This window comes from Mytilus californianus, unplaced genomic scaffold, assembly GCF_021869535.1.
Source record: "Mytilus californianus isolate M0D057914Y unplaced genomic scaffold, xbMytCali1.0.p SCAF_3, whole genome shotgun sequence".
Taxonomy (NCBI): domain Eukaryota; kingdom Metazoa; phylum Mollusca; class Bivalvia; order Mytilida; family Mytilidae; genus Mytilus; species Mytilus californianus.
In genome coordinates this window covers 40568939-40582668 of record NW_026262679.1, presented here as the reverse complement: position 1 = coordinate 40582668, position 13730 = coordinate 40568939, and the positions used below count along the sequence as shown (strand labels likewise).

Below are 13730 nucleotides of genomic sequence, written 5' to 3'. Positions count from 1 at the left end.
AGAGATTAATAAATAAGGTATGTTATGTCACAGTCACGGTTACTTTGTACTAGTAATTAATAAAAAAATTCTGCAATCGATTTCTTTTTTTTTTAAATGGGCACCTTTACCTCAGAAAGATTTTAAAGTAGACTAGAAATCCTTGGATCTATGGCCCTATCACATCTGTGAAAAGAACTTATAACTGTTTGTTTTCAGTTTTTCAAAAATCCCTTTTCGTATTTACGCGACTCCCAAATGGTCAAATCCGACCTGCGACGTTGGGGTTTAGAGGGCGACCTTGCCACCCGACTTCTAATTCAAAAACTACGAAGGACCTGTCACCTTTTAAAATGTTCAAACCCGACTACTTGTATCTTAAATTTGTTTAAAAGTGACCTAGTGACCTGAGGCAATTTTAAACGCGACCTTGTGACCTACAGGGGGTACCCGACTAGAGCCCCATTTACCTGAGACCATTTACATTTTTTGTATAATTAACTGTATGAATATGTGCACAATTGCAGTCCAAAATTTTTGTCTGTTTGAAAAAAGAGCTGCTGAAAACGTATTCTAAATGTTACTTACTTGAAGATGTCGATTTAGGATTTAATTTAAGACAAACTCAATCTTATCAAAATCAAATTTGGATGAATTGTATATATTCTTACAGGGGCGGATCTAAAAACTCACCATAGAACTTGTGTTAAAAAAAATATTCTTCTCCTGTATAGTCACTGTCTGTTTACTTATTTGTATCGACTTTAAATCATAGTGACTTTGGCCGGGATGCCCCGGGATTATACAGTATATATATATGTGTCTCTTTTTTCCATCGTAAAATAGAGTAGAGGGGCATCATATGTAAAATAAGTTAAAATATTAAGGAATATTTCCTAAAAAAAATAACACACAAAACATATATATATTTATAAAAGGGGTTCATTCCCCAAAAAGAAAACTTTACACATGGTCCCAGGTCATCTATTCATAGTTTACTACTATCAAACGCCGAAATCTTTCGCATTGTATATAACCTGAATACTACAAAACATCATAATAATGTACGTTCCAGTTGTTCAAACAAAATAAAAATAGTCAGTATACCCTAAATTGCTATTTTTTATCAAAAGGAACGTATGCCATCCTCCTCTTTCCGTAATGTCTTAATCTGTAATACTTAACAAATATACAAGAATATATTACTGTACATCATGTGAAAATCAATATAGATTTTATGAAGTAAACAATGAGCGAAAATAATACATTCGACCGTCAAAATGTGTATCTAATGAAGAAAATATATACTTATAAATATATTCGACCGTCCCCATTTTCGTTCCGTCCGCATCCGATTTCTTTTAACTGAATATTATAATTTTTGCAGCCGAAAGCCTCGAACTCACGAAATTGCATCCCAAATTACCAAATATGTCATGAGCGAAATTTAGATAAATAATCGTTATAAACGGATTAAATAGATTAATTGCAACATTTCTTTATCTAAGGTAAGTTTTTATACTGTTTGTTGACACACAAACAATGCTAAATGTGTTGTATTTATAGAACGATAAATTCGTGATGCGGATTCACTATCGATTTTCTGTTTCCTGCCCGCACACAAAGAAATTATGTATTCAAGGAAATAAACATGTATTTACATTCTAATTTGCCAAATATAAGGTGCATTTTTACTTGTTTTTGAGGGCTCAAATAGAAGTAATTATATTAACATTGTTATTTTCGAAAATTTTCGATTATTGAACCATACATCTGTGTAATCAATCCCGACCGAATTAGAAGAATCGAATTACATTAGGTATTTAGTAAAGCCCGGATACGTTCCCGGAGCACACACTTTTCGTACAATTCTATGTAATATTTTATTCATTAAAATATTTTAAAAATACAAGCAACATTTTTTTATTAACATGTCAAGTGAACACTAATTTTGTTTTACATCTAATGAGCTGTCATGCATGACTAAGATTAAAATATGTCTTTTAAAAATTACACAACATCATGACATTGTCACATGGATTTTTTTAGTCATAATTGTCATGCTTGAAGTGACATTGTATTTGTTAATGTCTATATTGGGATAGATGTTCATGTGTGTTTCAATCATACAATCAATTTGACTTGTAAAGGGGGGTATCAAAATTAATGCATTATATGATCAGTGACAGATTTAAATTCTCCTTAGCTTCTTTGGATTCAGTATGCCTTATTAGCTTAAAAGTATTACTGAATATTTTTAAATACCAGTGGCTTTGTATAATTACTTATACATTTAGCATGTTTAGCCTTTAGGCCCAAAAAGGGAAATTTAATAATTACACTGAAAAGTGAAATAATATATTCTCAGTGATTGAGTTGCAATATTGCTGTAGATTGCATTGATTGCTATTTTTTTTTGTTTTTATATGAGTTGAAATAATGCACACAATCTATATGCATTCTTCCACATTTTTTTGCCATGTAAAAAAAGTTCAATATGTTCAAAAGTTTATATACACATACCATTATTGAGTTGACTAATGGATGCATGTTATGCCTTAACTATGACCTTCAAATGGGGTTTTAGTGGTTTGTAATAGATGCTTCAGATCAGTCAGTCACTTTTAAATTTAAAATCATGTATGCTTTAAATTATTCAAATTGGACTTGATGATATACATGTACTGCATTTAAGTAAGATGAGTTATAGAGGAAATACATGTCATATATGATAAACTTGTATAATGTAATAGTTTATGTCAAATCGTCCATTGCACATATATGTCATGTATGTATATGTCTATTGCTACCTTTAAATGTTGCAGTCCCGCTCGTTGAGTGCCATGATTTAATTTGTTGGACAGCTTTCATATAAAGTAATTATTGTGAAAACTGAATAAAACAAGATAAAGATCAACAGACACTGTCCCAGTTACAATCATTTTTTTTTTGCTCCAAAAAAAATTTATTAAAAAAAATGTCAACGTAATCAGTCAATTGTAGAAACATACATGGACCAGCTGGGGGCCTTAAGCCAACACCCTGCCGTAATTTGTGCCTACAGATCATTTGATACCTAGCTACGCCCCTGGCACATTTAGAAGTGCTACATGTACATGAACATTCTATTGCTTGAAAAGGAAAAATACTTCGTTATTGGAACAAAATATTAAGGTTCGCAAAAGGGGGTGCATGAAATGAATGTGTACTTGACCTTGTACGTGACACTAGTTTTTGGGGTTTTGTTTTTTTTCTGAATGATGCTGATCATGAGTGTGAATGCATCAAATTTGTATTCCATTTTAAGGTGAAGGAAAATATGACATGTACTAAGACAAATAAAATGTATTTCCAGTATATCTGTTCAAGATCCTATTTAGAATTATCTATAAAAACCAACATTAATCATTTGATACATTGATTATTACATTTAGTCCAAATTAAAAATATTTGTTGTTCAGCTACCATTACTTTAAAAATTAGAGCCATAGGTAGGGATATTATAGAAAAACTATTTTATAATTAAGTTTTTATTTAGACATAAATATCAAATCTTTACAACCTATACAAAACAAACAATCTTTTATTATTCACTTATTAAGCCAGTACTTCAATTATGTATGATCCATCTGCAGTACCAGTGGTCCAAACCCTACTCAATTATTTTTTGATAATCATACATTTTTTGTACATTAGTATAGATAATACTGTTAATACTGTTGATTGATATACCTGTGGTTGTTATACAGCTTTAAGAATATAATTGTTGACCTGCAATTTGATTGCAAATATTGTGATTTCTCTCTACGGTGATATTAGCCCTAATGATGTACAGGAAATTAAGATTCAACAAGATCATGAGGATATGATTGCTAGAAAATTACCAATGTATCATATATTGTTATTCGTTGCCTTGACAGTTGCTGAAGATTGTCAAACTAAAGTAAAACATTAATACCAAATGTCAGGTCAAAGTTACAGCTCTTCAGCATGTTCAGAAGTACTCTTTACTGCTTCTTATAATAAACATGATAAATAGGGATTTTTCTAAATCTATTGTTTCTTAATCTAATTACCCTTTTTCTTAAATTTCATCAACAGATCTAGAGTTATTAATGTCTCTGTAAAAATAAATATTATTATTTTAATAATAATGTTATGGCTATACATTTCTTACACTTTGCATGGTTGAACTTTATAAAATATAAATCATTTTTATACGCCAGTTTATAGGACATATTATGGTATACTGTTGTCCGTCCTTCGTCAACATGTCGGACAATTACTCAAAAACGCCTAATCCAATTTGCAAGAAAAGTTGGTGAATTGTTTATATCTATTGATGTGAGCTCCCTTTCGATTTTTAAGAATTTACGTTTCCAAGTTATGTTTTTTTTTTCATTAAAAAAGTGGCATTTTCCAGTTTTCGGACAATAGCTCAAAAGTGCTTCGAGCAGTTTTCATGAAACTTTGGTGACTGGTTTATATAGATCTATTCAAACAACCACCCTTTAATTTTTTATAATTTTCTGATATGACATTGAGGAGTTATTGAACTTTATTCTTTGAAAAAGCGACGGGCCTATCATGCGCTCATGGCGCAGCTGTTTATTTATAATTATTTGAATCCCAATACATGTATTACAATTCTGTCCTCTCTTCCTGGAATTTGACATCACCAAATGAGACTTATCACCATTTTTTTACATACACATGATACATGTGATACATGAGCAACATGACAGGTGCAACATGTGGAGCAGGATCTACTTACCCTTCCTGAGCACCTGAGACCACCCATCAATTTTGGTAGAGGATGTGTTGCTCAGTCTTTGGTTTTTTATACGACCGCAAAAATTGAAAATTTTTTGGTCGTATATTGGTATGACGTTGGCGTCGTCGTCGTCGTCGTCTGGCGTCGTCCGGCGTCGTCCGAAGACACATTGGTTTTCGCACTCTAACTTTAGTTTAAGTGAATGGATCTCTATGAAATTTTACCACAAGGTTCCATTCCACAAAAGGAAGGTTGGGATTGATTTTGGGGGTTATGGTACCAACAGTAAAGGAATTAGGGGCCAAAAAGGGGCCAAAAATAAGCATTTTTGTAACTTCCAGACAATAACTTGTGTGTAAGTGTATGGATCTCTCTGACATTGTACCACAAGGTTCCATATCACAAAGGGAAGGCTGTAATTGATTTTGGGGGTAATTGCCTCAAAATTTTAGGAATTAGGGGCCAAAAAAGGGGCAAAAAACAGGCATTTTTCTAGTTTCATGACAATAACTTGTGTGTAAGTGTTTGGATATTTCTGAAATTGTACTACAAGGTTCCATATCACAAAGGGAAAGTTGGGATTGAGTTTGTGGGTAATTGCCCGAAACGTTTAGGAATAGGGGGCCAAAAAGGGGCCAAAAATAAGCATTTTTGTAACTTCCAGACAATAACTTGTGTGTAAGTGTATGGATCTCTCTGAAATTGTTCTGCAAGGTACCATACCACAAAGGGAAGGCTGGGATTGAGTTTGGGGGTGATGAATCATAAGGGGGTTCAAAAAATTTGGGGGGGGGGGGATTTTTTTTTTTTCTTTTAAAATTTTCCATTTTAAGTTGGTTATTTCTGATTAATATTTAAAAGCAAATAATAATGATATGGTAGGAGATACACACCAAACAGGATGTGTAAATTATTATATAATAAGTATTGTGCAATAGCAAGAAATTTTCAATTGCACAGTATTGCACAATTGCAAGAAATCTTCAATTGCACAGTATTGCGCAATAGCAAGAAATCTTCAATTGCACAGTATTGCGCAATAGCAAGATATATCCAATAGCACAATATTGCCCAATAGCAAGAAATTGTCAATTGTACAGTATTGCACAATAGCAAGAAATATTCAATTGCACAGTATTGTGCAAAAGAAGATACTTCGTATAAATTGCTTATTTCTTGATCAATTTCAATGGGGTTTTATTCTTGAATTCTTGGGGTTCTTTAATATGCTGAATCTAACCAAGTATTAAGTTTTTGGATTTTGGGCCCCGTTTTTAAATTGGTCAACAATGAGGTCCAAAGGGTCCAAAATTTAACTTTGTTTGATTTCATCAAAAATTGAATTATTGAGGTTCTTTGATATGCCGAATCTAACCGTGTATTTAGATTCTTAATTTTTGGTTCCGTTTTCAAATTGGTCTACATTAAGGTCAAAAGGGTCCAAAATTAAACTAAGTTTGATTTTAACAAAAATTGAATTTTTAGGGTTCTTTGATATGCTGAATCTAAACATGTATTTAGATTTTTGATTATGGGCCCAGTTTTCAAGTTGGTCCAAATCGGGGTCCAAAATTAAACTATGTGTTTGATTTCAACAAAAATTGAATATATGGGGTTCTTTGATATGCTGAATCTAACCATGTATTTAGATTTTTGATTTTTGGGCCCCATTATCAACTTTGTCCACATTGAGGTCAAAAGGGTCCAAAATTAAACTTTGTTTGATTTCATCAAAAATTGAATTCTTGGGGTTCTTTGATATGCTGAATCTAACCATGTATTTAGATTTTTTATTTGTGGACCCGCTATCAAATTGGTTCATATTGAGGTCAAAAGGGTCCAAAATTAAACTTTGTTTGATTTCATCAAAAATTGAATTATTGGGGTTCTTTGATATGCCAAATCTAACCGTGTATTTAGATTTTTAATTTTGGGTCCCGTTTTTAAATTGGTCTACATTAAGGTCCAAAGGGTCCAAAATTAAACTTAGTTTGATTTTAACAAAAATTGAATTCTTGGGGTTCTTTGATATGCTGAATCTAAACATGTGTTTAGATTTTTGATTATGGGCCCAGTTTTCAAGTTGGTCCAAGTTGGGGTCCAAAATTAAACTTTGTTTGATTTCAACAAAAATTGAATATATGGGGTTCTTTGATATGCTGAATCTAAACATGTATTTAGATTTTAGATTTTTGGCCCAGTTTTCAAGTTGGTCCAAATTGGGGTCCAAAATTAAACTTTGTTTGATTTCAACAAAAATTGAATATATGGGGTTCTTTGATATGCTGAATCTTACCATGTATTTAGATTTTTTATTTGTGGGCCCGCTATCAAATTGGTTTATATTGAGGTCAAAAGGGTCCAAAATTAAACTTTGTTTGATTTCATCAAAAATTTAATTATTGGGGTTCTTTGATATGCCAAATCTAACCGTGTATTTAGATTTTTAATTTTGGGTCCCGTTTTTTAAATTGGTCTACATTAAGGTCCAAAGGGTCCAAAATTAAACTAAGTTTGATTTTAACAAAAATTGAATTTTTGGGGTTCTTTGATATGCTGAATCTAAACATGTGTTTAGATTTTTGATTATGGGACCAGTTTTCAAGTTGGTCCAAGTTGGGGTCCAAAATTAAACTTTGTTTGATTTCAACATAAATTGAATATATGGGGTTCTTTGATATGCTGAATCTAAACATGTATTTAGATTTTAGATTTTTGGCCCAGTTTTCAAGTTGGTCCAAATTGGGGTCCAAAATTAAACTTTGTTTGATTTCAACAAAAATTGAATATATGGGGTTCTTTGATATGCTGAATCTTACCATGTATTTAGATTTTTTATTTTGTGGGCCCGCTATCAAATTGGTTCATTTTAAGGTCAAAAGGGTCCAAAATTAAACTTTGTTTGATTTCATCAAAAATTGAATTATTGGGGTTCTTTGATATGCCAAATCTAACCGTGTTTTTAGATTTTTAATTTTGGGTCCCGTTTTTTAAATTGGTCTACATTAAGGTCCAAAGGGTCCAAAATTAAACTTAGTTTGATTTTAACAAAAATTGAATTCTTGGGGTACTTTGATATGCTGAATCTAAACATGTGTTTAGATTTTTGATTATGGGACCAGTTTTCAAGTTTGTCCAAGTTGGGGTCCAAAATTAAACTTTGTTTGATTTCAACAAAAATTGAATATATGGGGTTCTTTGATATGCTGAATCTAACCATGTATTTTGATTTTGGGCATTGGACCATAATAGGTAAATTAAAAAAATTGAAGTTCTTAGACCACATTCTTTCTGTGTCAGAAACCTATGCTGTGTCAAATATTTAATCACAATCCAAATTCAGAGCTGTATCAAGCTTGAATGTTGTGTCCATACTTGCCCCAACTGTTCAGGGTTCGACCTCTGCGGTCGTATCAAGCTGCGCCCAGCGAAGCATTTTATTATGTTGTGTTTTGTAGACAGTTGTTTCAAGTTTTGTCTTTTTGTCCTGTTTTGTTTCTTGTCATGCATGGTGTTAGCCACGTTAGAGGTTAGTCTTCAATTTATGAGTTTGAATATCCCATTTGGTATCTTAAATTCTGCCTCTCTTGTAGTTGTTTACTACGTATAAATTAATGAAACATTCAAACAATCTTACTGAAATTCATAATAATTATATAATCAGTTATTGGTGACATTGAGATAATATTGTGACACATGATTAGTATTAATTTATAAAATTACAATACGTAAAAATATCTATTACAGCATAATGAAAGTAAGAAGATAGAATTCTTTCAAAAGATTGAGGGTGCTTCGGTGACTTAGTGGTCTAAGTTGCCCAACTACTGTATCACTAGCCTGTCAACACTGAGGTTGTGAGTTACAATGTAGAATCCCAAACTTGGTGCATTTGACTTCAATCTTAATTGACTAGAATTGTCAGTTTCCTACCGAGGGTCAGTGGTTTTCTCTGGGGGCTGAGACAGACTTCCTTCACCAATAAAAAATGACCCCCATGAAATAGCCAATAATGCTGAAAGTGGTGTTAAACACGAATCAATCAATCAATCTAAAGATTGAAATAGTGAACTGACAGTAGAACTGAGCCTTAATCATTATTAATTGGTGTATGTATGTACACATGTTGATCTATTTAAGTTGCATTTAATTAAGTTACAACAGAGGTTTTGTAACAGTAATTTGTTGATTGGGTGATAATTGATTATCATGCAATGTCTTCAAGTTAATTATGGTAGTACTAGTCCTACAAAATAACAGTCTGATTAAAATCATACCTCTCACTTGCTATCGTTTATTTATATGTCGCATGTGGGGCAAGATATCAGAAAAGGGAGCCATGCCAGATAGGTTTTTAATTAGATTGACAAAATAAATGTACATGTATAAGGAATACTTGATCTCTATTTTAATCTGCATTCTTTATTTTCAAATTGAAATTTGTACAATTCTGTAAAGGTTAATTTTATTTTTCAGTTGCATAGATATTATCAATATACTCACAACATTTTTATGCACATTTGTTTTTCATGTTTTTTTGTTGTTGTTAATTTGAGAGAGAAAATAAACATTCATAGCATATACATTTGTATCTTTAGTTTCCAATTCAGTATAATTTTTTTTTTCTTTGAAATTACAACGTAAACATCAAGATTTGTACATATACATGATATAGTCACATGCATTCATGGTGATATCCATTTTTTTATGCACCCGTTTACGGGACGTATTATGGTATACTGTTGTCCGTCCGTCGTCAACATGTCGGACATTAACTCAAAAACACTTTAAATAATATGCATGAAACTTTGGTGAATTGTTTATATCTATTGACGTGAGCTCCCTTTCATTTTTTTATAAATTTCAGATTTACCGTTTCTAAGTTTTGGGGTTTTATTCATTAAAAAAGGGGGAATTTTCCAGTTTTCTGACAATAACTCAAGAATGCTTTCACCAACTTGCAAGAAATGTTGGTGAAATGTTTATATCTATTGACATGAGCTCCCTTTTGATTTTTATAAATTTTTGATTTTACGTTTATGAGTTACAGGGTTTTATTCATAAAAAAGGGGGATTTTCCAGTTTTCGGAAAATAACTAAAAATACTTTCAGCAGCTCTCATAAAACTTTGGTGAATTGTTCATATCTGTTGATGTAAGCTCCATTCAGAATTTTATAAATTTTACATTTTACATTTCTGAGTTATGGGGTTTTATTCATTAAAAAAGGGGGGATTTTCCAGTTTTTAGACAATAACTCAAAAATGCTTTAAGCAGTTCGCATGAAACTTTGGTGAATTATTTATAGCTATTGATGTAATCTCCCTTTTGATTTTCATAAATTTCTAATATGACATTGAGAAGAAATTGAACTTTATTTGTTTATAGTCTGACAACAGATTTACTAAGTTTTGTGCAACAGCACAGTGTATTGCACAACAGCAAGAAATCTTTAATTGAATATAAATTCAATTCATATAAACAATTTCAAGTTCTTTGACTACATTTATTCAGAAACCTATAATATGTCAAATATTTAATTACAATCCAAATTCAGACTTGTATCAAGCTTGAATATTGTGTCCATTTTTGCCCCAACTGTTCAGGGTTGGACCTCTGCGGGCGTATCCAGCTGCGCTCAGCGAAGCAGTTTATTGGAATAATTTTCAGGGTTCAGCTAAAGTTTGATTATATTTAACCCTTCACAACATTTACACTTTCATGAAGCTACATATGGATTTTAAATGATATCATTTTAAAATCAACAACAAAATAGACATTCTTGGAAAAGTATAAAATCTAACAATATTGGTATTGCAAAAATTGAAAGCACAGAAGTGCAGGGTGAAAAAGTATAATGTAACCATGGCATTTGAATCTCTAATACAATGAATATTTGTTGCTGTTCAGTTTTCAAGGTGGAAAAAGATCTTTGGCGTTAAGTTGTACGTTGTTTTTGTTTTACCAAGATGTTGAAATTATAATTACTCGTTAAAACAGCTTGATTTAGATAACTTTACTGAGACATATATACTGTAGTATTAAAATTAGATGGTTTTGGCAGCTGACAATTTTGTTCAAGGATCCATCAACTACATGTATTAAATATCACTTTTAGAGCTAGAGGATTACAATTTCCCAGCAGAGGACTTAGGGTTTAAAGTTCCCATTTTGACCCAACAGCAAAATGGAATCTTGTGTTTTACTGCTGAGTAGAAGAATTTTGTGTGATCATATCAAGTATATTGCCCTATGAGAATACATGCTTTAATTTGCAATGGATTATTGTTTTATTATGCCCCATTTATAGGCATTAAGTTTTTCGGTCTGTGCGTCCGTTCGTCCGTCCCGTCAGGTTAAAGTTTTTGGTTAAAGTTTTTGGTCAAGGTAGTTTTTGATGAAGTTGAAGTCCAATCAACTTGAAACTTAGTACACATGTTTCCTATGATATGATCTTTCTAATTGTAATGCCAAATTAGAGTTTTTACCCCAATTTCACGGTCCACTGAACATAGAAAATGATAGTGCGAGTGGGGCATCCGTGTACTATGTACACATTCTTGTTTTAAAATGATTTGAACAATACCATATTATTAAAACAGACATGGTTGACTGCAAATTTTATTTGCAAACATTTTATTTACTTGTATCTACATTTCAGGAATCATGCCAAGTAAACGTAAGCATGGTAAGACCTCTAGAACTCACATTTTCCAAAGATCAACTAGGTCTACAAGATCTAGGACAAGAAGTTGTTCACAACCTAAGGTCAAAGCATCAACAGAAATAGACATCCCTGAACAACTTAAACTACCTGTGGAAAATGGTAGTGATATTGAATATAACAGAGAAGAAGAGAATAATGAAAATCATGTATGTTTGTATCATAGGAAATTCATGGTACATGTAATAGAGAGTATACATATTTTTCAACCTCTATAAAATTCCAGTGGGGTACTATATATATCACTATTGGCTTATTTTTCCCTTTCTCTTCTAGTACAAAATGAAAATGTGAACACAAATAAAGAAGTTTTTGCTTATTTATTTTCTTTAGATTACATTAGAAAATCCAGTGGTTTACTTTTCAACAGACAATATAGGATTAGGATTAATTTTTATGTGTTATTCTGGTTATTTTTACTTGTCTGTTCCATCCTGGACAAGAGAAAGCATGTTAAAGGTTACTACCAAAGTATGTTACAGGGTAACTGTTCGCTGTGTTGAAGACCCATTGGTGGCCTTCGGTTGCTTTATTACTCCTTGGTTGGGTTGTTGTCTCTTTGACACATTCCCCATTTCCATTCTCTATTTAACTATACCTAAATATGTCCATTTGGGATAATAGAGGGTCTGGACGGGGGTCCTTATTTTCAGTATTCTTTAAATTTTTAAAGCATTTTTCTTTACCTTTAAAAATAATGCTGATTCTGTAAATGATGGTTAAATTCCCCCAAAATTTATTAGTCCCCTACCGACGAAGTCAAGGGGACTTTAGGTTTGCACTCCGTCTGTCTGTCTGTCCATCCGTCATTCCGGCAAATCAGTTTTCCCCACTTTTTTTCTTCATACTTGAAGATATTGATTGATATTTTGTGTATTGTTTTATCATGACAAGTTACAGATCAAGTTCGAATTTTGTTCCAGTCTGATGATTTTGTGCAGAGTTATGGTCCTTTGACTTAGAAAATTCACTTAAATAATCAGTTTTCCACACTTTTTTTCGTCATGCATGAAGATATTGATTTGAAAATTGGTATATAGTTTTATCATGACAAGTTACAGATCAAGTTCGAATATTGTTCTGGTCTGATGATTTTGTACAGAGTTATGGTCCTTTGACTTAGAAAATTCACTCAAATAATCAGTTTTCTGCAATTTTTTAGTCATGCTTGAAGATATTGATTTGAAAATTGGTATATGGTTTTATCGTGACAAGTTACAGATATTCGAATTTTGTTCCGGTCTGATGATTTTGTGCAGAGTTATGGTCCTTTGGCTTAAAAAATTCACTTAAATGATCAGTTTTCAACACTTTTTTTCGTCATGCTTGAAGATATTGACTTGATATTTGTTATATAGCTTACACCATGACAAGTTATAGATCAAGTTAGAATTTTGTTCCAATACAATGAATTTTTAACTGGTAGGAGACTTTGTATTGCCATGCAATACTCACAGAATGCTTGTTATACTGTTAAATTTTTCTGCAATTAGATGATTTCTTTATTCTGTACATCATTCATTTGTGTAACCAGTATTACATATCCTAATTCTTTTATTTTCTACAATCATTCTTTATACTTTTGTACCCTATTACATGTATTCTTTATTGTTTTGTTTTTTTTTGTCGATTTTTCTCTATTTGTTATATTTTTTAGCCATTGTTCTCTATTCTGTAAACCTCATCTAGACCCTCATAATATGGTACCAGCAGCTTGAATGAATATTATATAATTGTTTTAAAGATGAAGTCAATGTCATATAAAGTCTTAAATTTGTCTTAATGATAAAATAGTACAGTTAATTAGTACACACTTGAATCAATTAATGAATCTAATTATAGACAGATGTAGAACCAGAAGAACAAACAGATAATGATAGTTCTGAAGTAAGCACCTTTGAAAAACAGGATGAAAGAAACGAAAAAACGACACCAAAAATTTCCTTGGCGACCAAAAACAGCAAAACAGTTGAGTCTGGATCATTGAGTGAAGATGTGATAGAAGTTAGCCCATCAGTTCCTGTCTTATGTAGAAGTAGAAATGTATGTTGATCTTTCATCTGTGTTAACTTTTTGCTTACCCAACCTACATTTATAATTATAGACATATGTAGGCTATTTCAACAGCATTAGACTTCCAATTTAATTTTATGTTAAATGATAATGTTTTAATTTCATCCTCCATATATTAAGCTAATATTTAAGAAAGTAACATGAGAAAAATATGTTAAATCACAGTCACATGAATGTCACT

General features: G+C 31.8%; 1 protein-coding gene across 1 annotated transcript in view; it reads left to right on the top strand.

Moving 5' to 3' along the window:
• The first annotated feature begins 1373 nt into the window (after nt 1-1373).
• Nucleotides 1374-13730, top strand: part of LOC127734578 (uncharacterized) — a 41800-nt gene continuing 29443 nt past the window's right edge. Inside the window, exons 1-3 of the mRNA XM_052244524.1 lie at nt 1374-1487; nt 11414-11625; nt 13319-13519. Of these exons, the coding sequence (XP_052100484.1) occupies nt 11419-11625; nt 13319-13519 (408 nt within the window). The 5' untranslated portion in view covers nt 1374-1487; nt 11414-11418. The remainder of the gene's footprint in view (nt 1488-11413; nt 11626-13318; nt 13520-13730) is intronic.